This window comes from Lissotriton vulgaris, chromosome 12 (assembly GCF_964263255.1).
Source record: "Lissotriton vulgaris chromosome 12, aLisVul1.2, whole genome shotgun sequence".
Classification (NCBI taxonomy): Eukaryota; Metazoa; Chordata; class Amphibia; order Caudata; family Salamandridae; genus Lissotriton; species Lissotriton vulgaris.
In genome coordinates, this window is record NC_141700.1 from 297636450 (window position 1) to 297663043 (window position 26594).

General features: G+C 40.7%; 1 protein-coding gene across 1 annotated transcript in view; it reads left to right on the forward strand.

The window, feature by feature from the left end:
- Positions 1–26594, forward strand: part of LOC147674007 (uncharacterized) — a 640165-nt gene that overhangs the window by 36520 nt on the left and 577051 nt on the right. The window contains exon 3 of the mRNA XM_086945549.1: positions 18929–19036. Within this exon, the coding sequence (XP_086801675.1) occupies positions 18929–19036 (108 nt within the window). The remainder of the gene's footprint in view (positions 1–18928; positions 19037–26594) is intronic.

Sequence of the window (26594 nt, forward strand, 5' to 3'; positions counted from 1 at the left end):
ACAAACACACTATGACAAGGATGTACTTCAGTCTTGAACTGAATGAAATCAACCTGGAGCCTTACAAATGGTCCTTCTGCCTTTCCAATTCTTCCCCAGCTGACCACTGTCTTCCTACCTGGGTTATTCTGTTGACAAATTAAGCACCTCTGGCACAGGCTCTCTGCGATAGCCCTAAACTGCGGATTGAACCAGTCCTGTTTAAAAAGTCTGATGATAGCATCTCTACCTATGTGGGTATCTCCATGGTACATTCTTGCTTGTGAGAGTAAACAGTCTGGCATGACTGGCCTGCCATCTGGATACATCCAAACACTATCTTCTTCCCTCCTTTGACATCCTGTTTTAATCAACTCTTCTTTTTCACTTACTGCTACCTCATCCGGTAAATGTCTCACTTCATCCCAAGTTTCTATGGCTGAGATAAGCATAAGTTGGCATCTGATTCCTGTAGTTTAAATTTTCTTGTTTATTGCAATTTAGTTTTGGCACAATACTGAGCAATTTGGTCAGCATAACGATTACCAGCAGTCACATAGTCATTCCCTGACTGATGTGCAGCACATTTGACCACAGTCATTTCTTTTTGTCAATTGTATTGCTTCTAAAAGCTCTTTTACATATTGTCCATTTTTGATAGGGGTTCCTGAGGAAGTCATGAAATTCCTTTGCATCCAAAGTCATGCACAACCTCATAACCATACTGACTATCAGTGTAAATGGATACTCTCCAATTTTTCCCAATTGTACATAATTTAATTATACCAATCAATTTGGCTATTTGTGCAGACTTGACTCCAGGTAAATATGATGCTTTGACTATTCCAGAGAATGTACAAACAGCATAAGCAGCACTCAGTCCTCCTTCCTCGTGCCTCATGCACGAGCCATCTACAAATAGTTCATTTCCACAATTGTTATGGGGCTCTTCCTGTATGTCTGGGCGAGGTTTGGTACAATATTCAGTAACATCCAGGCAGTCATGTTGAACGGCATCCCTCACTTCTTCTCCATACACATGAGGTAATAAGGTTGCTGGATTCAGATCCGTACACCTGATTACTGTTACATTTTCTGCTCCCAAAATAATTCTTTGATATTTTGTCATTCTACTTGGGGTAAGATACTGAGATCTTGTTCTGGTCAAAAGAATTTCCACTGAATGAGAGGCATATACTTTCACAGGATGTCCCGTTACAATAGATTCACTTTGTTCAAGACTTGTGTACACAGCAGCCACTGCTTTCAAACAACCAGGTAATGCAGAAGCTACAGGGTCCAAAGTAGCAGAACAATATGCCACTGGACGTCGCATCAAAACATGTCTCTGGGTTAGCACTGATCGTGCACAATTATCTCGTTTTCAACAGAATAATACAAACTCTTTCGTGTAATCTGGCATTCCAAGAGCAGGGGCTTCACACAGACAATTTCTTAATTTTACAAAAGCTCCCTTGCTTTCGCTATCACACTCTACAGGATAATTCTGATTTCTTCCTGGGTCCGAGGTAACTGCATCTGTTTTATTATTCTAATCCTTTCAGGTGTCACTTTCCTCACTCCTCTTTCTAATTGATGTCCCAAATATTTACCTCGGTTTTGACAAAATTGTAGTTTTTCTGGTGACACCTTATGCCCTTCATCGGCCAAATGGTTTAACATTGCAATAGAACCTAGGACAGAGTCTTCTCGTGTTTTTGAGGCGACTAATAAATCATCTATATATTGGACTAAAACTGAACTTTTGGGCATCAGTAATGTTTCTAGACACTTTTTCAAAATCTGATTAAAGACTGAAGGGCTTTCTGTGTACCCTTGAGGAAGTTGATTCCACACATAGATACGATTTTCAAATTAAAATGAAAAGAGATATTGACTGTCTGGGTGTAACGGAATGGAGAAAAATGCATGTCACAAATCAATAACTGTGAACCATCCTGCATTCCATGGTATTTGATACAGAATTACTGCTGGGTTTGGCACTACAGGACAACAAGGCACCACTATTTTGTTTATTTTTCACAGGTCCTGCACTATGCAATATTTCCCGTTAGGTTTCTTACTGCCAATTATGGGTGAATTACAAGGACTGCTCATTATTTCTTTTTTTTTAAAGACCTTTATTGACTTCATTTAGAACTGACACAGCAAAGTGCCTACATCCCAGCGGGCTGGCATTGCAATTTGATTGTTTTCACCGAAGGTGGTGAGGGACGGAACACAGCCAGCCGCCTACAACCTCATCAGGCCGGCCGCATCAGGGGGGCATACATTATTATTTGCTAGCAACTCACGTCTCAAACAGGTACAACTTAATATTAAGATCAAATAGCCACTTTAATCACGCCAACGGTCGCCCATTATGATCAACCGCTGCCAACTACTCTTTCAGTCATTATTCTTCACCTAATTCTATTCACCCATCGTGTGCAAGCAAAAACACACCACATATCAGATTAATCAGATCGCTCCGATCCCTGGGGGAATCCTCTGCCGTGCTATGTCCTTCCCCATCGTGTGTATCATCCTCTTCAGGGCAAGGGCAAGGGCCAGGGACCAAGTCCTCGGTGTCCGAGCGTTTCAAGAGGTATGTTTGAAGAGGAGTCCAAATATCTCGTGGGCGGGAGGAGGGTGGAATAAGATCAGCATGGATGTGTAACTGTTCCTGGCAATATATAAGGTCGTTTAGCCAGTCTTTGAACTTGGGGGCCCCCGGCTTCTTCCCCATCAGCAGGCAATGCGTTGTTTCACCAAGAGGAGAGCCAGGGAGGCGTATCTCCATATTTTGGTGGGAAGCTTTTCTGTGTAACCCAGGAGAGCGGTGAGGGGGTCATCAGGCTCGTGTTTATCCGTCATGCCACCTATGGCGTTAAGAACTTCCCTCCAGTATTCATGGACAGAAGGACAGTCCCAGGCCAAGTGCCCAAACCCAGCACCCCCCGCTCTGCATCTATCACAGCAGTCATTATCTCCCTGATGCAAGCGGTGTAAGCGAGCTGGTGTATAGTACAGTCGATGCAGATATCTATAATGTAGGAGGCGTAGTCTGCTATTGGTGGAGATTTTGCCAGTCTGGTGGCAGCAGAATGACCACTGCTAGTCAGTGAGGGGATGTCCCAGTTCCTCCTCTTACTTACCCCTGGATGGGGCAGGGTCTCTTTCCCATTCCCTTTGAGTGGTGCAATAAAGCAGTGACACAGGTGCGAGAAAAATTCCTAGGACATCTAGGTGTATGAGTGTACAATTAGGTCAGACCAGTTATCAAGAGGGAATAATCGATAAGTTTTTAAACTTGTTTCATTATTTCTGTGATTATTCCTATGCCCTTGTCTGTTTATTCTTTTACCTTGTATAATATGAGTTTGATGTAATTTTTTACTGTAATTGTATGTAACTGTGACAAGAGAATTTTAATACCCATCATATTGTTTGACCCCTTGGTCACTCCTAATATGATTTTTAATTATATTGAATAAAAATTTACTTTTTATATAATCTTGACAACGTCCCCCTTTTTTTCGATTATTCCCTCTTGATAACTGGTCTGACCTAATTGTACACTCATACACCTAGATGTCCTAGGAATTTTTCTCGCACCTGTTGCTACCCTGCCCTAGGAGTCTACAAATCTTCACTACCCAGGGGGTCCTTGTTGCTTTCATTTATAAAGCAGTGACACTACATGCTCAGGGGAGGTCTCCTGTAAGAGAGTGTGAAAGGGGAGCATTACGGGGAGTTCAAGTGTGAAGCATTGTGTGAGGTATCGCATTTCCTGTCTGAGTCTCACATAATAGAAGCGCTCCAAGGGAGTAGAGGAAGTAGCACCGAAGAATTCCTCACTAGTGTGGAATTTCCCATGCGTGTATAGTTTACCCAAGGTAAGGCAGGATAGTTTACGCAGCATGTGGCGGCAACCCCCCTTCCTGTGTGACTGGTAGGTAGTGTCTCCCCTGTAGCGACGCTAGCGGTGAGTAGAGTACGGGCCATTGGAGTCTATGCGCCAGATCGCGCCAATCGCTGGTGGTGCATTGTACAGTGGTAGAGGCTAGGTGTCTAGGGACTGCGGGGGTGCTTAGGTAAGCTGTGTAAGGTGTGGGAGCCATGTACCCATCTTCTATCACCAAATGAGGCATGTGAGGGGGGTGCATCCAGTAGGCTGCAAAGTGAGCCTGGGCACAGATGAAGTAGAGTTCCAGAACAGGGACCTCGAAACCGCCAGCGTCAAAGGGACGTGTGAGGACATCCCATGTCAGCCTGGGCAGCTTACCACCCCACACCAAAAGGATTAGCTGGGTTTTAATACTTTTTAAAAAATGCCGGCTTGCAGCATGAGGGATGTTAGTGAAAAAGTAAAGCAATTTGGGCAATAGTACCATTTTGATCAGAGACCCTCTGGCAGCCAAGGATAAGGGGAACACAAGCCATGTTGTTATCTTATCTGTCAGTTGGTCAAGTGCGCTTCCATAATTGGCCTGCATCAGCTCCTCTCGGAAACGGGAGATTCTGATGCCCAGGTATGTGATTGTATCTGCACACCATGCAAGTGGGTATTCCGGCTCAAACCATCTGGTGAAATCTGTAAGGGGGAATATCTGGGATTTCCCTCAGTTCATGCTGACCCTAGAAAGTCGTCCGAATAGGATGAGTAATCGGAGATTTGGGTTAAGGCTAACGACGGGGTCTTGCAAATACAACGTCAGATCGTCTGCATATAAAGAGATTAGAATCTGTCTCTCTGGGTAAATTAAGGCATAGTTCTGGTAATGTTGTCGGACCTTGGCTGCCAAGGGCTCGATTGGTAGAGCAAAAAGGAGGGGTGAGAGGGGGCACCCCTGACGGGTACCTCTTGTTATCGCGAAGGGGGATGATTGAACCCTGTTGATCAGAACTTTATCTTATAATCCTGAGTATATCAGGTTAATCCAGGCCAGGAAGTGGGCGGTAAATCCCATACGTTGTAGGACAAAGGCGAGGTAATCCCACTCCAGGGTATCGAACGCCTTAGTGGCATCCAGAAATATAGCTGCAGTGTTCATGACGGGGTCGATGTCCTGCAGCATCGCGAACAATGTGCACAGATGGTGAGAGGTGCCTCTGGTGGGCACGAAGCTCGAATGGTCGGGGAGCACTAGCGCAGTCATGAGGGGACTGATACGGTTGGCTATTAATTTCGCTCAGATTTTTGCATCAACGTTTATTAAGGAGAGATGTCTGTACGAGTCGCAGTATAAGGGCGATTTCCCTGGTTTAGGCAGGGAGATGGTGTGCGCCTCTCGCATAGAGGGGGGAAGTATCCCAGTTTTGCGAGCCTCTTCATAGACGTGCCTTAACACCGGGATGAGTAAGTGATGGAATGTTTTATAGAATTCGACCGGGAGGCTGTCCGGCCCGGCGCTTTTCCAGATTGCAGTTGCATTATGGCAGCTATCTTTTCTTCATCCTCCTGATGTTCCAAGATAAATTTTCTCTGGCCATTCCCCTTCCAAGTCCGAAACAAGCCTCTCCACCTCCTTCAGTCGGTCTTCATGTTTGCCCACTCTATGCGTGACGCCATCTAGTCTTGCATTTATGGAGTCCATTTTGGATTCTATGGAAGTCAGGCTGGAATGCATAACTACTAGCAGGTCCTTCAGGTCTGAAGTAGAGGGCGCCGGTGACTCAGTAGGGTCATCTTTGGGGACCATCTGGGAGCGAGTGTTCTTCCATGCTTCAAAGTTGATCTTTTGACGCCCATCCGGTTTCCCCATGACGTCTGGGAAGTAGGTTCTTCCCAAAGGGGCCAAGCTAGGGAGCTACTGCGGAGAGCCCATATGAGCGGCAAAGAGTGTATGGGATAGTGATAAAAGCCGCAGTCGGTGCCGCTGGTCAAGAGCGGGGTTGTCTCGGGCCACTCGCCTTCCTCTTTGTGTGTTCCTCAGGCACCCCTATGAAAGAGTTATCCTTCTCACGTTTTAAAGGGAGATTCTTCTCCTATTCCCTAGTATCGTTGGCTGAGGTACCACTGTGAAATGCCCACGTTCAATTAGCAGCACTCCTATTGGTTCCAACCAGTACTAATTTGTTATGGTCAAGCTACTTTCACCCTAATTGTACTGATACAGACAGCTGGAATGTATGTATCCTGCACAAGCTGCTGTAATGGGTGCCGGGCACACACTTCAGCGTATGATGCGTGGGAAGGGTTGTATGGCTGGGCCCCAGAATGCAGGCGTCAGTTCTCCCGGAATCTGCAAAGTATGCCTCAGCCCCCCGACAGTGAGACAGGGCATGCAGCAGGCCCAGGCAGGCGCACACGGTGATCCTTACTTTCTCTGCGTCAGTACCTCAGCGCGAAGGAGTGGAGAGCTGGTGTCAAAGTATCTGGAAATCAGAGCGGGATTCTCTGGGCCGACCGCATCCCGCCAGGCCAGTCACGGCAGCAGCGGGGCAGCCGCCGCTCACGGGTCAATGAGCCCTGGGGCCCGCCAATCACTCACCGCCTCTCCTCCGCTCCACCAGGTCTCCCGTTGGTTGTCAGTGCAGGCGTGCAGGGGCACCGGTTGCGTGTCACGGCAGCCGCCGCTCATGGGGTCAGTCAGTCCCGATGCCTGCGAAGCACTCACCGCCTCTCCTCCGCTACGCTAGTCTCTCCGTTGGTTGGCAGGGCAGTCAGACGCCCGCCCCCGCGGGGGTCCGGACGGCGATCCTCATGCCGAAGCGCCAACCAGGCGTTGGGGTAGAAGAGGGAGCAGTGCCCTCAGTCCTTCCTGGGGGACCCAGCTGGCTGTTCCGTCGAGGCGATCCCAGCAGCACAACAAACACAGGTAGCCAGGTCCAGTAAGTCGCTCCAAATCTGCTTGGTACAGCTCATGCGACCTGCGCAGCCGCAATTTCATGCAGCACGGTCGAGGAAGCCAGGACCTGGATTATAAGACTTCACAGGCTGGAATGTCGTCAGCTTTGTCTGCAGGGTAGCGCAGCTCAATTTTGTCAGCCGATTTTGTGCTTTCAGAGAACTTGTCGCCCAAGATGACAAGGATATCAGCCGGACGATAGCCCGAACTGCAAGAGCCTCACACAAGTGCAGACATCTTGCTTGGCGCCCTCCCGGACTGCTCATTATTTCTTTCAAAATGCCTTACTGAATCATTCATTCTATTTCTGCTATGACACCTGATTTAATTTCTGGGCTCATTTTATACTGTCTAGTATTTGGAAAAATAGCACCTTCTTTTACAGTCATTTTTACTGGGTCTACACCTGCGATCAACCCTACTTCTTTTTCAGTGAAATCCCACACTTTTGGGTTTACTGTCAGCTTTAATTCATTAGGTAGGTCATCCTTTGTCATCACTGAATACATTTCATCTACCACCGTACCCTGTTTTGATAGCATTAATTTGTAAATACTATCTTCATCAGGGGTCTGAATTGTCACACCATCCGGTGTACAATATATTGTACAGTTCGTCTTACATGGTAAATCTCTGCCTAACAAATTTACAGGAGTGGAGTCACAGGCAACAAATTTGTGCATTTCTTAAAAGCTACCAATACACACCTCCATAGGGTCTGTGACTGAAGTTGTAATCTGTCTATTAGAAACTCTAACTACTTGTATGGCTTCACCTGAGAGGGGTGGGTTTGGGATGTCTGCTGTGCTCACAGTAGAACAGGTAGCACCAGTGTCCAATAAAAAGGTAATATCTTTTCCTTCTACTTTTCGATCAATATATGGACCTGACTGATCTACCAGTAAGGATGTGCCAAGTACGCATTCCTCTTCCCCCCTCCTCCAGCACCGTCATAACTCATCCTCCGATGAACTACCGTACTGTAAAAGAAATTGTGAAGTTATTGAATTTAACTTACCACTTTCTCCTTGAAATCCGGCGTCCACACTGTACTTTGCTCTGTTCACCAAATTTTGCATAGAGGCAGGTGGTAACTGACTCTGCGGATTTACAACCAGTTGTGCTTTACTCAATATCACCTCATTCTGCATCTGGGGATTTAAATTTTGATTTGGGCCATTATTAGTTTGAATATTTTTACACTTGTTTTTCTAATGCCCCATTTTTCTGCACCCATGACAAGGAAACTTTTTCTTTGCTTCTTCTCTATTCATTTTCACTCTTGGTTTTCCCCCATTATTTTCATTCTGTCCTGATCCTCTATTTTGTTTATTATTCTGATTATTTAATTTGAGTTCTTTCTGTTCTGCCAATTTTACTTGTGCCCACATTCCCTTTTCTTCTAATTATTTTTGTCTATTATCTATCTCATCTCCACAGTATTTTGCAAACTTTAAGAATTCATCTATGGTTTTCCCTTGCCAACACAACATGTGTGTTTGGATCATCTGACAAATCTCTGGTCTTAATCCGGATACAAATCGATTTAAAAAATGTCTCATACCTTTGTCACCAATATTCTTGAAACCACTATACTGCTTGAATGGTAAACAGTCATAATATTGACTCCAAAATATAGAATGGACATAATATCGAAGTAAAAATATAGAATGGACAAAATATCGAATGGACACAATATAGTGGTTAAAAATATCGAATTTAAGGTAAGTAATATCGATTTTCTAAATATAGAAGTATACAATATAGGCATTAATTATATCGATTTTTTAATAATATCAATTTTTTAAAGTGTTTTGTATGTTAGTATATGTGTGAAAAGTGTATATTAATTTTTGTAATGTATGTTTAATGTATTTTAAGTAATGAATATTATGTTATTTAATTTTTGCGTAATTTAATTCTGTAGCGGGTTGTGGGTTTATAGGGGAATACGGTGGGAAGTAATTTAATTGTAATTAATTAAATATGTTTATTTATTTATTGGTATTCATTTTGAATTTATTGTTATTTTTGAATTGGTAATTAATTTTTATTAATTGCCAATTATTTTGTATTAATTGATTATTTGTTAATTATGTTAATTTTCTAAATTTATTTTCTGTAGCGGGTTGTGGGTTTATAGGGGAATAGGATGGGAGTAATTTAATTGTAATTAAGTAAATATTTTTTTTCATTTATTGGTATTGATTTTAAATTTATTGTTAATTAATTTTTAATTGGTAATTAATTTCTATTAATTGGCAATTAATTTTTATTAATTGGTAATTATTTTGTATTAATTAAATATTTGTTAATCATGATAATTGTATTAATGTATTTTCTGTAGTGGGATGTGGGTTTATAGGGGAATAGGGTGGGAAGTAATGTAATTGTAATTAATTACATATTAAAAATACTTTTTGTGTATTGATAAATAATTTACTGTTAATTTTTAATTGGTATTAATTTTTATTATTAATTAGTTTTTGTTATTGAAAATTAATTAGTTGTTAAATAATTATGAATAGGTTATTAATTTTTAATAACTAATATGTAGTTGTATTTCTAATTAATTATTACATAATATTAAATTGGTTATTAATTTCAATTAATGTTTTATTGGTATTGATATTTAATGCATTTTTAATAATACATTAAATCATTACTTTCCCTACTGTTAAACTCACTGGAGTGGGAATAGTAATTCTTACCCCTACGCTATCCAACGCTTTCCCTACTGTTGCACTCTCTGGAGTAGGAATAGTATTTTTTACCCCTACGCTATCCAACGCTTTCCCTACTGTTGCACTCACTGGAGTGGAAATAGTATTTTTTAACCTCCCGCTATCCAACGCTTTCCCTACTGTTGCACTCTCTGGAGTGGGAATAGTAATTTTTACCCTTACGCTATCCAATGCTTTCCCTACTGTTGCACTCACTGGAGTGGTAATAGTAATTTTTACCCCTACGGTATCCAACGCTTTCCCTACTGTTGCACTCTGGAATGGGAATAGTATTTTTTACCCCTGCGCTATCCAACGCTTTCCCTACTGTTGCACTCACTGGAGTGGGAATAGTATTTTTTACCCCTACGCTATCCAACGCTTTCCCTACTGTTGCACTCACTGGAGTGGTAATATTAAATGTTACCCTCCTGCTATCCTACGGTAAAATGTTGTAAATTTTTTATTAATAACTTAAATTAATTTTAAGTATGTTTTAGTTAATTATATTTATTATTTCATTAATTTTAAATTACTTTTAAGACATTTAAAAAAATTCGATATTTTGACTGACTATATTTTTTACAGACTATATTTTGGATTCGATATTTTTGTACTTACCTGTTTGTAGATAGGAATTCGATATTTTGGCATTCTATATTTTGGTGACTATATTTTGGTAAGTCTATATTTTGTCAGTCTATATTATGTCAGTGATCCTGCTTGAATACCTGTAACAGATGCTTATAGTAAACATGTGCAGTCTAATTTATTTCTTGTTTAGTTCTGTCTATTTGTATCCAATCTGTCTCATTTGGGGGAATTTTCTCTTTCAATGAAGTAATCACCTGGTTATATATATTTTTTTTTCTGATTTCTTGGGTATTCATCACTAGGCCTATCAACTGCAATTTTACATTTTGTCCATAAATGAGCAGGTACCACTATGTCAAACAGACCATCCAAATCTTTCAATAAAACTTTAGAACCTTTCACAAACCTTTCAACCTGTCTGTACCATTCAACTGGTTTCTCTCTTAATTTTGGGAAATCATTTGTAAAGGATAGAATATCTTGCCTAGTCCATTGAACATGTACATATCCTCCCCCTGGTGCTTCTCTCATGGGATATATTCTTTCTGTCTATTTAGGTTCTCTTAATAAATATTCTGATGTCGTTTTGTTTACCTGAGCTTCCTCCTTTTTCTTAGTCCACCTTGTTTTCCACCTGTCTAGTTCTCCCCATTTTTGTAAAATTGTCATTAGTTCTTTAATCTGTAATTTCCTTCCTGACACATTCATATTTTATAAATCGTTGTCAGTAAATTCTTCTCCGTAAGGTTTCTGCAGTACTTTGAATTTCCATATTTCAATTCTCATCTCTGATGCAAGCTCTGTTAATTTCTCATGAAATATTTTTACATTTCTGGTTATACTTCGACATATGATTAATAACTCTTCTTCACAGTACTTATTTAGTCTGTCTATTCTCACATTTCCAGCTATAATTTATTCTAGTTCTACATTTAATTTATAAATGTCCAAAATCTTTGGTTGTGGAACTGCTTAGTCCATGCCCTGTGCCCACCTTTCTAATTCTTCTGGTGACACAATTTTAGCATTTTTAGTTCCTGTGGAGGTTTCCATTCGTATATTTTATGACTAGCTAGGTATAACTCTTCTTGGGGTTTCATTTATCTGTTCTCTTATTGGTAGATCCATCAGTGATATTACTGATTTACATTCACTAGCTTGATCCTCAATTATTATGTTCTCTTTCCTTGGTTCGATTACAGGAGTGGCTATAACTGGTAGGTTTGTACAGCTTCTTTTATCCCCATATAGTGGGACAACAGGACCTATAGTCACTGGTATGGTTAATGCTTCAGGGTGTACACTCAATGGGTTTATTTTCTGAATTAGGTCATCTTTATTTCTATTTATCGCTTCTCTTTCTTTTTCCTATTATATTCTTTCATTTACTTAATCATACAAAATGTGGGGAACTAATGTGATCTCTAAGGCAGGAGCACTCTGTATATTTCTTTTGGGTTCTTCCTGATATGGTGGAGGATTCTTTGTTAAAATATCTTCCATAACCTCATCTTCTGATTCTCCACAACCTGTTATATTTTTAGTCTTCCTTGAACACTTGCCTCCGGACTGCTCCTCTGACATTAATACAGGATACAGTCCTTCTGAAACCATTGCTTGTCTCCATTGTTTCATCTGATTTTCATGTGTATCATTCATTCCTTTGGGATAGGACCGTCTATAACCCCTAGTTCTTCTCGATCTGTCTCGATCAAAAGCCTCCATTTCCCATTCTTCCAAAGCTTCATACTGAGTTAATCTCGGTCTGGGCTCTAACTCAGTCATTTTTGACTGAAGAATTCTCCCATTAAATGTACCATTTTCTGGGAAAGCTAATATTCCGTCACCTTTTGTATATTCAATCCAAAGTTCTTATCATACACAGGTATGATAACCTCTTTCCATCATCATAAATGATGATGGAAATGAGGCAGGAGTTTTTGTCGGTGGGATAAGAATCCGTTCTCTAGTTTTTATGGGTTAATCTTTCTTGAATTCTCTGCATGAACTAAATTTTTCTTTTCTCTCCGTACATTTTAGGATTATATCCTCTTATGTATTCTTGTCTAGCAAAACCTAAATATCTTCTATCTGGGCAATTCCCTATTAAAGTTGGATCGTATTTCCACATATAAACTCCATTGTCTATTATTATTACTGCTTCTAATTTATTAACCAATTAATTTTTTCTTTAGACTCAGGGTTCTCCAATCTTATTGCAGCTTTTATTCTTTAATCCAATCAAGCTCTAGTTTGTCAAATTCGGTTAACCAATACTAGCACGTCTCTAATGTGATGTCAGTATTCACTCCTCACAACTGACATCTCCTTTAAAATCTTCCGTAAATCACACGCCCGCTGTTTCGACCAATCCCAGCGCGGCACCTGATGAGGTCAATGCGACAGCTGACCCCTCCTTTACAATTCCCTGTCTTTGTCACCTACCTGCTGCTTCAACCAATCCCAGCGCGGCACTCTGTGACGTCAGCTCAACTCCAGCAGCTGACCCTCCCTTTACAAGGTAATACAAAACTTACTTTCTTTTACGTTTTTCGCCCAACATTTTTTCATTAATAACAACATAAAACATTTGCTACTCTGTCGATCCTCATAAACCAAAGACTCCTTGCTAACATTTACTCTCACTTATTCACAACTTAATTTCTAGAACTGACAAGAAACCTCACTGCAGTGTGATTTCCATTCATCACCCGCTATATACTTCCCGGAAATTTCCAGACAACAAAAAACAATATACAAACAGGTTTGTTAGTACATAAATCTGTAACTCTATCTTAATTCTATAAATCTATAACCAATAATCACCAATTAATCAATAATAACCATACTTCTGGTACCAGCAAACTGATCCAGCGGGACACCAACCTGCAGACAATTATCACGAAATATTAATTTGGGCCCATAAATCACACACACTCACAATCTGGTCGATGAAACCCTGCTGGGGATCAACTTTAGGGCTAAATCTATATGTCCATTTACCTTCCAGCCTTGAGCCTATTTAATACTAAGCCCTTTTCTTTACAATTGGATCTATTCGTTGAATATTTTTGGTAATTATGACATTGCAGCGTTTACCTGTTCTGTTCAATAATAGCCGCAGACTCATATAAGATTGAAAGGTTTATCTGAATTTTTCTTTAGTAAATCAAAGACAAATTACAGTGTTAACTCCATCAATCTTAAGAGGTAAGATTTGATTTATCTAAATAAATTATACATTTTAATGACAAGTACCTCTAGATGAGAGAATAGAGAGAAAAGGCACATTGACACAATACACAGTTATATTTACCTAGGATGGTGCAAGATTGGACCCCTCTGGCCAAGAATATGGACCCCTTAGAAAATTCAGGTGATCGGTTCAGGACAGGACAGATAGCCTCTTCAGGATTCCACGCCTGCGCTTCACCTCCCTGAGATACTAATTTCCTCCTTGATTCTTCTGTGCTCTTCTTTCTAAGTCTATTGCCTCCTCAAATCTTCTGCGATCTTCTTTCTAATTCTATTTGTTTGAAAATTCTAAGTCTACTTCTTCAGGTATTTTCAATCAGCAATCTCTATCTCTATCTTTCAGCGTTCTGGCAGCAATTGAGCTAACTAATCTAACTAACTACTCCAATTATACCTTTTTAGTGCATGTTCCACCCCTAAATTTTAAACCTTATGAAACTAATAATTCTAATTGGATAAGCCGAGGGGATGATCCTCACACCATGCTAAGTTTAATACTCTTCTTAAGACCATTGTCTTATGTTTGTATTTGTATTTTATTACTTATAAAGGGCTAACAATCATCCAGAGTAGGATATCAGGGCACTATAGCAGCTATGATTCGTGGAGGAAATTCGCATAGGTTGAGCTAGTTTAGTCCGGTTTAGGGAAGAGGAAGGTTTTGAGATGTTTCCTAAATGCCAGGTGGCAGTCAATGAGTCTGAGAGCCGCGGGCAGTTCGTTCCATTTGATTGCGGCTACGTGGGAGAAGGCACGCTCTCCCATCCTAGCTCTCTTCACCCGAGTAGTTCTTGCTCTTGCCGTGAATTGAGAGCGAGGATTTCGGGTTGGAGCATAGAACTGAATCCTGTTTCTAAGAAAAAGTGGACCTGTATTGTGCAGTGCTCTATGTGTTATACACATCATTTTGAAAGTTGCTCTCTGCTTCATTGGCAACCAATGAAGTTCATTTAGGCAGCTCTTGGATGAGTCAAACTTTATTTTCTTGCAAACGGCCTTAGCCACTGCATTCTGCACTATTTGTAATTTGGTGAAGAGATATTCTGCCATGCCTACGAACAGGGAGTTTCCGTAGTCCAGCCTGCTCATTAGTAGTGACTGAACCAGGAACCTTCTCCACTCTATGGGAATCCAAGGGAAGACTCTTTTAAGCATCTTTAATACAGCAAATCATTTGCCGCATATAGAGGATACGTGAGATTTCATAGACAGGGTAGTGTCCATCATTATTCCTAGATTTCCTGCTGTTAGTGTCAGAGTCAGTGGAGTGCCCAGGGATTCAGGCCACCAGCTGTCATTCCACAATTGAGTGTGTCCACCAAACAGCAATATTTCTGATTTGTCTGCATTCAATTTGAGACAATGGTTGTGCATCCAGTCAGACAGTTCTGAAAGACAGTTTAGTAGCCTCTCCTTGGGGTCATTCCTCTCGTCAAGGACTACAGTTAGTTGGGTGTCGTCTGCATACGAGCAGATTTCGACACCCCACTTTCTGCCTATTGCTGCCAAGGAAGACACAAATACGTTGAACAACGTTGGGCTTAATGAAGCCCCCTGTGGGACCCCGTATTTGAAGTTCCGGTGCGGGGATGAGAAATTGCCCATGCGCACAGATTGCGTTCTGTCTGATAGGAAGGATTGCAACCACCCCAGTGCTTTGTCTCGGATGCCTTTTGCTGCCAAAGTTCTTAATAGCAGTTTGTGTGGTACGGTATCAAAAGCCGCCGAGAGATCCAATAGTATCAAGGAAACTGTTTTTCCCTGATCCACATGCATTCTGATGTTGTCCAGCACAGACAGGAGTGTAGTTTCTGTGCTGTTGTTGGCCCTGAAACCTGTTTGTGAGATATCTAATAAGTTATTTGTTTCAAGAAAACTGGCCAGTTGCCTATTAACCAGTTTTTCAAGTACTTTAGATAAATAAGGTAGTTGAGATATGGGTCTGTAATTGGCTGGATTATTGATGTCTAAACCTGTTTTTTTTAGGAGAGGGGTAACTGTGGCGTTCTTCCAGCTGATTGGGAATTCCGCTGTTTCTAGCGAGTGGTTCAGCAATTGAGTCACTGCTGGGCAGATTATTGGGGTGAGTTGCAAAAAGATATGGTGGGGACAAGGGTCCAGAGGGGAGCCTGATTTAATTTCAAGCATGACTTTGCCCACTTCTTCTTCCGAGAATGGGCCAAAACTGGAACAACAGACCAGGGGGAGGGGCGACTCAAGGTCCTCTGAGCCATCCGAATTGAAGTTGGAAAATGAAGAATAAATCGTGTCAATTTTCTCACAGAATTTTATTGCAGCCTACTTGTGAGGGAGTCAGATTTGATGAGAGGCTGGTAGGACTGCATAGTTCTTTGACTATTTTGTAGAGTTCTTTAGACGAGTCTTTATTTTCTGTTATTCTGCGAGAGAAGTATTCCTTCTTTGCTTTCCTAATGGCTTTAGTATATTGTGTGAGTTCCTTCTTATATGCCCTTCTGGTGTCTTGAGTTCTTGTTAGTCTCCAGTTGTGTTCAAGCAGTGTGCATTTTCTTTTTAGTGACTTTATTTCTGGCCCATACCATTTTTCTGACGTGGTACGTCTGGGTTTGGTATTAGAGCGAAGCACTGAGCAATGCTCCAGTGCCTTCGTGATGTGGTCCTGAAGCATATCTGTTTCTTTGTTAATGTTAGTTTTTCCTACATTGGAATAGGTGAAGTGTTGCTGAAAAGTTTCTACATAAAGTGTGCCCAACTCCTTCTTTGGGTCGCTACTGGATTTGAAAGTCTGGTATTTTTAACAGGTAGGTGGATGTTGAACATAATCAGTGAGGGATCCGTCCATGCCATTGACTTTATCTCTTTGATGAAGATTGGATTTATATTGGAAAACACCAAGTCTAGGATATGTCCGGCCTTGTGTGTTGGCTGTTCGATTCTCTGGGATAGCTGTAGGATTTCCATATTCTCTACTAACTGTATGGCAAGGGGGTCATTACTATCATCATAGTGAATGTTAAAGTCCCCTAGGAGCAGAATATTTTTGTTGTGAAGACAGACTGGCATGACTTGCGCAAGGAGTTGAGTATTAAAATCAGACGTGCAGCCTGGTGGGTTATAGATAAAGACCCCACCGAGTAAAATATTGGTGTTAATGGACACTGAGAATGCCATAGCTTCGTGACTGCTAGCCTGAGTAATCACCTCTTGTCTGCAAGTGAGGGAGTCTTTATACAGCAGTGCTACCCCACCTCCCTTTTTTTTCTCCCTGTTCATGTTAAGGATTTTATAGTTATCAGGGAGGGCCGTGGCAATATCCGGGGTGCTGTGGTTGTCAAGCCACGTCTCAGTAATGAAAGCTAGGTCTGGTTTATCAGTGTTCAGAGTATCCCAGATTTCGATTGCATGCTTCGGAAGGGATCTTGCGTTGAGATAAATACATCTCAAAACCAGGTCAGGGGTGCTAGTATTAGTGGGGCAGTGCCGGAGATCACTCTCCCATTTACAGTTCTGGCAACCGACTGGCCCCATAGTATTCAGGGGTCCCAATTGAACACATGACGCTCTGCGCATTGCACCTAATATATTCAACTTCCTAAGCTCACTGCTCGAATAAGTAGTGACATTTGTAGACATAGTTGAAGTTTGGCTGGTCAGTAGGGCAGGGGTTGTGGCCCCTGGTCCCGGCCTGTCGCGGACGGGCATAGACGGGCTTGCCTTTGGCGCGCCCGCTGCGCCCGTCCGCTGCGCTTTCGGGGTAACGGCCATTTTGTAGTGGCGAGGGCGGGAGGACGGGAGGGGCCGAGTACTAGTCTGCTCGCCCTGTTCCTGCTCCTCACCCAAGATGGCGGGCCCCTCAGCAGCACCTGCTCGGCAGCAGTGTGGGTGGTCTGGGAGTGATTCCGATTCAGGGTAGCCACTTCAACTCTGCAGCGGTCCACAGCACGGCAAAGCGCACCGCTGTAGCCCCGTGACAATTGGGTGGCGCGGTGAGTAATAAAGGAGAATATCTGTTAACTCGTTTAAATCAGTAAACAGTTTTAAAAGCGGCGATGAAATTTTTAAAATCACCAAAACAATGAGCAATTGTATCTCCTTACTGGTCCCGGCTTTCTGCCTCAGGACGCTACATACAAACACACCACATGCATTAGCAATCAATGAGGGTGTGAAGAAATGGGCTTTTTGTAGTGGGGAGGGCAGGAGGGGCCGCGCACTAGTCTGCTTGCCCTGTTCCTGCTCCTCACCCAAGATGGCGGGCCCCTCGGCAGCACCTACTCGGCAGCAGTGGGGGTGGTCTGGGAGTGATTCCGATTCAGGGTAGCCACTTCAACTCTGCAGCGGTCCACAGCACGGCAAAGTGCACCGCTGTAGCCCCGTGACAATTGGGTGGCGCGGTGAGTAATAAAGGAGAATATCTGTTAACTCGTTAAAATCAGTAAACAGTTTTAAAAGCGGCGATGACATTTTTAAAATCACCAAAACAATGAGCAATTATATCTCCTTACTGGTCCCGGCTTTTAGCCTCAGGACGCTACATACAAACACACCACACGCATTAGCAATGTTCCCGCCCAATAAATTGTTTCTCCCAAGCTTTATTTCCCACCCATGTTCATAATGCATTATCAACAATGTATACAGTTTGTACAGTTGTCCATTGAGTCTTCAGGATGTTCAGCTGATTCCCAGGACATGTGGATAGGGTGTCCTTGATCGGGTTCCAAATTTGAGCTCATGACTCCGGAGATGTCTCTACCTCGCATGCGGAAGGGTGTCACATGCCTGTCAGCCCTTAGCTCCCTTTAAGGCCCAGATATGAACTAACAGATAAGTAAAAAAGACAAGATGTTAGATTCAAATAAAATGATTTCACTGTATACCACTCATCTCTACTGCAATCCCAGTTAATTATAAAGACTATTTATGCATTAGCACTTAGTATATAACGCGATTTCGTTTCAGCAGAGCAGATGCTTAGCATGTGAATTCTTGAGCAGCCATTTTAACTGTCATTACTCAGAAGCAAAGCTTTCCCTCCAAGAGTTAAGACGTCATGCAGTTGACACATGCTCAATGCATTTTCCTGCATTAGCAGCCATCTTTAGTTGCACTCGGGTTACTTGTTAGTAAAACACATAGGCAAGCTTCCCCCTTTTCAAATAAGTGTAAAAATGTTGTGTAAAATTAGTATTACAAACATTATTAATAATTTATTACGAGGTTATATGAGATAATTTTTTCCGAGCAAGTTGCTTATTTACGAAACCTTGCTTCATCACCACTCCTTTGTTTGCCCATTCCTTGCTTTCATTTGCATTGCACTTGTTTTACATATGCTGCATGTTTTGCACTTGTATACGTGGCCTAGTGCAAAACCAGCATTTTATTTAACTGTGCTTATTGGCACCTTCACACACTGTGCTTTTCTCCCTGAAGCAGACACTTCTAAAGCATAAAAACAGTTTGTGGATTTTATATGGATCTTTGCAAGCGTATTGCAGGGCAGGTACACACAGTGAGAAGCATTTACTTTTCTATCTGCAGGCGTGGCGTCCAGAGTCAAGTATTCCTTCAATGCCAAACACTGACAGTCTTGAGGAGCTGTTTGACAGTTTTGACTTCAGCAGTGAGGATGAATCCAAAGAAAAAGAGGTATGGTACTTCCTAACGTGATAGATGGGAACCATGTTAGTTTGAAGTGTGTGGGGATATGAGTGACCAGCCTCAGCACATAGGAAGCTTTCAGAGATCAAAGATTGTAGAAAAATGGAACCGCACTTGGCACATAATGACCTTAACCAAGATAGGAATGTCCTATGAGTAGGGGGAGAGGGCCCCCTACCAGGAATTTGACCAGATGAGATGTGATAAATGAGTGAATTAGAGATGTAAGAAGCCCCTGGCATATTACTGTGCACAAGATGTAGATGAGATTGTTTTTTTTTAGACAATGGAAGTGCATTGCTGACTTTGCAGAAGCTGAAGGGAGGAGAAGTAGATAGTGAATTGGGGAAAGAGGATACAAAGCTCTTTCAGAAAATCAGTTAGTTTATTTGGCCTTAGAGGGGCTGCTGATTAGTTTGTCTTTAGCATAGCCATTTGTTAGATGGTTGTGGTAAAATGTGGGACTACATTTTCTGATCCTCTTGGTGAGAAGAGTCCTCTAGGTGATGCCTTCCTTTTGTCTCCTTCTTGATCACTGTTCAGCATAGCTGTTGATAACCAGTGCAGAGAGCTCTCGCCTCCTTGTTGTTGGCACCCTTGGTTGGAGACTCAAAGGTTGTGTCTGGAGAACAACCTGGAGAAGACACATGAAAGAAGAACCACTCCAAACCGGTTATGAAAGTGCAGAGAATGTGATACCCTCTCTGCTGTTCCTATATCAATGGCAGGCTCTGACCCACTTGTGGTCCCAGTTTTAAGTTACATTTGACCAAGTATCCTTGTCTGCAAAGTACTCAGAGGAGTGATGTGCAACCAGAGCTTGTGTCTACATGAAAGCCAGCTTCTGGGAGGGAATGGGATATCACCTAGGGTCTTGTCTAGGAGTAATAATCTGTGACCCATGACCAGAAAGGGCCCGAAATCAGCCAGCCTGCTGAGAGAGGGCTTGAGCCTACCAACTCTGCAGGGGATGGGAATCTGAGCAATCTACACAAATGACTACTTGCTAAATTCAAGATTCTGTTTTCCGAAATGTATAGGTTTCCGGTTTTTCCCATGGGCTTTACACCTATTTTCACAACAAACGTCTAGTAGTTTAAAACTGCAAGAAAAATGCAAAAATGAAAAAACTGTAAAAAATATTTTTTTACAAATCTTGCTCATGAGAGCTGGACAGTTGGTGATCTCAGTTGGTGATCTCAGCACAGTAGAATTGTGTTGGTGCCATATTTAGGAAAAAAACATGTTTTCTTGCACAGCACTTTTTTCCATTTTCAAACAAAAACCAGAATATTGCAATATTTTGGTAATTTACCGTCCTGGGGAATCTACAAAGCCTGGATACATTTAGAGAACCAAATACGTCAGGGGGGAAATAAAAAGTTGACCTGGAAACATGTAGGAAAAGAGTTATAAAGACCTATGCTTGAACTGCCTCAAACTTCAAATAAGGGCTAAGAACTGAGGGGTGGGGTGGGGAAGAAAAGCCTCAGCAGCTAAGGGGTTAAAGTCTGATTGACTTCTTGCCTGTTTGATATTCCAATATGTTATCATGTTTCACTGGTAACACTAATAAGGGAGGAAAAATAAAACATTTTAGTTAAATGCGGATAGGCCTACAAAGGCTGTTACTATACAAGATAGCACTGAGGCAACAACATGATTCATCAAAATGGTCAATAATTTAATAAGAGGATTTTTATCCATTCCAGTTATCCACTAATGTAAATTGTGATTTGTTGCAAAACAAGCATTGTTTTACATTGTGTGTGCTGGTGGTCGATCAAATGACGTAGCACATCCAACACATGAATGCTGTTTTTCATGCTTTAGAAGAATATCAAAGTTTAGGACTGTCCTTCCCATGCATATTTCTTCTATCTGAGTTTACCATGTTTACAGCATCAAGGGCGTTGACTTTCGTTGTTGGCAGAAACAAACGGAGGTTTGTCTCTGAAAAAGAAAAAAGAATGCATACTGAGTGAAAATAACATGGAGGGCGGTTTGGCAGACATGCTTTTAGCAATGCCCTCCAAGCATGCAGGGGTCTCTAAATACTGTGGATGGTCTTTCATCTGGTTCAGAGGTAAAGGCCTCTCTGACCTGGTGGGATAACTCACCCCCACCATGGTGTCTATTACCCTTGTAGTTCTACTAATTTACCATAATTACCTCCCACTTCCTATGTTTCATTTTTTTTCAACTGTGAGGAGTCACATTTCGCTTGTGAGTAAATTGTTGAGCAAATTCGTATTGATGCATTTTCCAAAGTAGTCGAGTGTTTTCTGTACAATCTATCAATTAGGTTATTTTTTTAAATATTGATCTACATTTGCTAAATAAAGCAATACCTATAAAATGCTGAAGTACTCTTTTTCATGTTGAGGCTGGACTGAGACTTATCCATAAAATATTAATGGTATGTCCATGTGAAGGGCTTCCTGTAAGACTCACAATTGTATTGTAGGCCCCACATTGTCTTTTTGCAAGCATTATGAAGAGTACACTTTAGACTTTTTTGTCCCAGAAATCTTGGAGGTCAGAATGGTGCTGTATGAAGGAATTTGGATTTTGCCTTGTGATTGCATGCTTTTTGTTGAGGTTTCTTTGATACAGTGTTTTAGTGCAAATATTAAACTGTTTATTTGTTCCTTTTCTAACACTAGCTGTGGAAATCATATTTACATTTAGCATAATCAATTATTGTTTATTTACTTCTTCTTGTAGCCTGAGGCATTTCTGTGTAATTGAAATTGCAGTATTTTTTCAGGCAATATTTATTTAACCTTTTTTTGATATTCATGTAAAGTTGATTAATCAGATTCTAAATTTGGTACATCATTAAACCATAATATTTTGTGAATATGGGGTGCTCCTCATGCCTGACATTCTCTACACAAAAAAGTCTGACTTATCCAAGTGGTTGATATTTTGTTTTAGTGCAGATAAACTTCAACTTGGCGTGATATTTATTTAATAAAAAGTAAACATTTATGGTTCTAAGGGGCATAACTGTGTGAGTACATTGGTTTTTGTTTTATGACATATTAGCATTTGCCTAACATATAAATGCAGGTAATTCATCTCACACTTATTCTGTACAAATTAATGTCACATACAAAGTTCAAGGTACTAAATAATGCAAAAAACTTCATACTGCTTTCGATACCAGTGTTTCTTTTCCTCCAATGTTTGCTAAAACATTACCTATTTTTCTGATAATTCAGTTTTTCATACTGTTGTAGAGTGTCCTATATTTTAAAGTGTGTGCAACTGCATGACACAAAACCAATACCTCTAACATGCACAGTTGAAGAAACATACAAGTTATGGTTTATTGAAGTCTTGTGTCTTTTGAGTACATGTGAGATGGATGATATTCTAAAACTGTTAATGGCAAAGGCCTGCATTGAAGCCTACTAATTTGACCATCACTGGAACATAATCTGGTGCTAATGTCCCCCCCCAAAAAAAAAAATTAAGTGGGTGTTTTTTAACTTTTGTTTATGGATTTCTATTGTATACTAATCATAAATGTTTACCATATTTTCTTTCTTGACTTTTTCAAACTGCCTTCAAGGGTTGTGTTCACAATTTGGTGTTCTAGAAGACAGCACTATTTTAATTTTTGAAAAAGAGACTATGTGCCACTTTTGAGTTCACTGTAAGTGTTGTTTGTTATAGTCTGTTGGAGCCCCATGTGTTAATGTGAACACTTTATCATCAGTACTTGCCAATGCCATTCCTAAACTTTCTGTATTATCATCAGCATCCTGGGGTGGATAGAAACATTGTGATGTTGTGCTTTTATTCCTTAATCAGTATTTTATGTCTATTTGTAATAACATCACAGTTTGAAAAGAGCATGCAATCAGTATCGTGATACTTTTGTGCACAATGTGTTACTAAACAGCTTTCTTGATATTATGGGAACAGTTTTTTTAAAAATTTGAATAACAAAATTTACAGATTGTCTCATAGTTTCTTCAACTGTATTTTCTTAATGATGACGAATCTGTAGCCATCTGATAGTACTTGTTATTTGAATCAAGGCTCATTTGTTCAGCAATTTTATTTTTTGTACTTGTAATGGATGGAAAGCAAATATCTCATGAAAAATAAGAAGCTGAAAGTAAATATTGTTATTTGGAATGTTTCAATTGGCTTCAGTGATATTACTTCCTGGATAAATAGTATAGTACTTTGTGTGATATTTTATTTTTCTGCTACTGTTCTTTTCCTCTAAATAAGTGGTTGTTTCTACTTATTTGTTTTCTTGCACATCTTTTTTGTTCTTTTTCATAAATAATTTCTCAATCTTCACAGATATAGAACTTGTTTTTTTGCATAGTACATCTGACACACTATTGTGCGTGTTTCATCATAGTATGGCATCGTTGCTTAATCAAGCAAGGGAGCATCCTTTTATTCTTCTTATATGCCGGACTATATATTGATCAGTTTTTTATAATATTTGTACGTTTTTTATTTTGGTAGTACTGAAAGCTTTTCTAAAATGTGTTAGTAGTAAAAAGAATGTTTTCCAGTTTTTGCAAATTGAGCTACATATCTGGTGCAATACTGTTGTCCTTCAATCAGAGCCTTTCTTCATCACCTGCTTGTTGTTTGTCCCTTCTAACAATTTCTTCCCCTTTTCTAATTGCATAATAGTGTTTTTTAGAACTTCAACTGCTCTTTTTTATTGAGAACTGAAAAGCAAACTTTTGCTTTGGTTGTGAGTTTCATTTCAGAATTATAGGGCTGAATGTCTGAAAGCCTTTTGTGGTCACAAACCGTGTGATGGGCTAAACCCAGGGGCATGCAAGTACAAAATGCCTCTTTTGATTTTTCCAAATTGCAAAATTGTGCTCCTGACCCACACAGATTCTCAATTTGGAAAGGACAAATATATGGTTTCCATGCGCACTTAGTGTTTATAGTATGTAACAATGGTTTGTAGTTGGATTTCAGTCTCAAGCCATTGATCAGTGCCTCATTCCAAATTTGGGGTGGTAGTTGATTTGCAAAGGGGAAGGGGTCCCTTTTGGTCCCCTTTCTCTTTGGGAATCGTGGTGGCTGCATGGTGGCTGCTACAATGGTGGGGAGCACACAGTGTTCTTTAAATACCCCTCACACACCAAAAGGACCCTTGGTGTCATGCTTCATCATTGGGGTCTTCGCACACCTTTTATTATTTTGGCTATGTGTGGTGCGTGTGTTTTTTTTATCTGTATAAGTGAGTGGTGGGTTCCGAAGGGGGAAAAAGTGAAGTTAAAAAGGCAACTGGCACGTGAGGTCTAGAAAAACTTTAATGGGCCTCCATGCTGGTACTGTTAGAAGGGTGATTGTGATGTATTATGTATGTTAATGTACAACACGTCATGTGTGCGTCACACATGAGGTGTTGTAAATAATAAAAGTGCTCCCACGTAGTCGTCGGTTAGCAGCAAGCCACAGCCCGTAGAGGGGTGCGAAGACCCCAATGATGATGCATGACACCAAGGGTCTTTTTGGTGTGTGAGGGTTTTTTAAAGAACACTGTGTGCTCCCTACCATTGTAGGGACCACTCTAATAACATCTATATGTGGATTCTTTTTGTTCAAATAAATATGCAAAGGGGGAACAAATCCACTTCTTCCCTCCTCTCCCATGTTGTTATATTTATTATGCATGGTGGCTGCTTCAGAGGAGAGGGCAGTGATCCAAATGACCACCGTCTGCTCTCACAGAAGTTTCCCAAAATGGAAAACAATTTTTTAAAACACCCCCAGTTCCTATAAGGAAAACAGTTTTCATTTTAGAATGCAATCACAGAGAAGGTGGCCTGTTGTCACAGGTAAGCCACCATCGCTGTTTTTGTAGTCAATTGCAGTGGGTCACAAATTCCCACCTAAATATTGGAACACATGAACAATAATCTAAAATTGCGATTTCCTAATTGCGATTCTTACTGCATTGCATTTCGGGAATTGCAATCCCTGATGTAAGAAAACATACATAGTATGCAGCTAGGAGGTTTTTAAGTTACCAGAGTAATTAGGCGCACAACCTGAGTGGCCGCAAAGTAAATAGTGATATGAAGTAGATGGTAAAGGCAATAGGGCGAGCGGTAATCCCTCACAACCGCTCAAGGTTGGACCAAGATGATCCACACAAATAGCAAAAAACAACAAAGCCCCTGCACTATACAAAATTAGAACATTCTTGGTAATGTTGGTGTCATTAGAGATGATTAGTTGTGTACATCAACACTTTCGGAGTGACTTCTTGAGAATTACAATCCTCCAATTAGAAATATAAAAGTTCAAGAAAGACGTTCTGTTCTTGGTGTGAGGTGTCATTTTATTGTTCCTTTAATTAGGCCAACACGTGTTTCATCGCAGGGAACACACTGCGAATCTTCAGGGCTGGATAAAAACATAAAAAGTGCATTTGCAACAGGTTCTTGTCTTGTAAGCAGTATTCTAGTGACTTATCGTGCATACCCAAGTGAAAAAGGTAGGCATGCCATAGGTGACTCTGTGTCACTGTGACTCAAGTTCAATGGCTGAGTGACTTAGTGAGCTATGAAGTGTCCGTGTGGTTGGGTGAATCTGTAGTGACTTTTTTAAATATTTTCTATTAATTTTCTTAGTGCAATTGTCCATTAAAAAAAAGGGAATTTGAAGTAAACATAAATTAAGTCTATGTACTGACCGGAAGAAAAATAATGTGACAAAGTGAAGAGAGTGTTGCTGTGTCAGAGAGGGCGGTATCCCCAGGTGACTCACGTGATATTTACATATAGCTAGGTAGCATAGTAGTTGTGAATATTTATATACACTTGTAATCTCATGCTCTAGCTAAATACAACAATGCTTATTCCCGTTAGTATTCCTAAACATCCTTTCGCTCAGATCACTGCAATTATTTTATTCAAGAAATCTATCATAGTTTCCAACTGATTATAATCTTCCAGTTTCCTGGGGTATGTGATGCTTTGTCAGGCGTTTACAGTGTAAAGAAAGACAGTCAGTGGCTAGACTTGGTAGGATGGTTGCAGAGAGATTATGTGAATGGTTATTCTAGAAACGACAAAGGAGGAGAATGTTGGTTGACTATATTATTTTTTTTATTTTTTTTTAAAATTGTTAACACTATTTTTTACGAACTCGGGCTATAGTGATTATATTGTGGAAATTATAGATGGCTCCAAAAATAGCTACACGAGAATGAACATACCTCAAAAACTATACACGCACTCACCCTCATGTGGACACGGGCAAATTCGTGTTGGTTATACCCGTTTAGGGCGGTGCTTCAATTTATTTGTTTTTGGGTAGTCAAAGATTTCGGAAAACGCTGTCCACGTAATGGTTGAATCTGGATAGGAACATGTGTTGTTAGTTCCTACTAAACTGTTATGTTATTGGCAAAGGATTCAAACAAGAGTAAGCAAATCCTACCTTGCTCGTTAGTAGTAGGAGCTGTAACCGGGAGGAGTTGAAAAAATATATATAAAGTAGTAATGCTCTGGTTTCACAAAGGCGGGTACACCTAAATGAA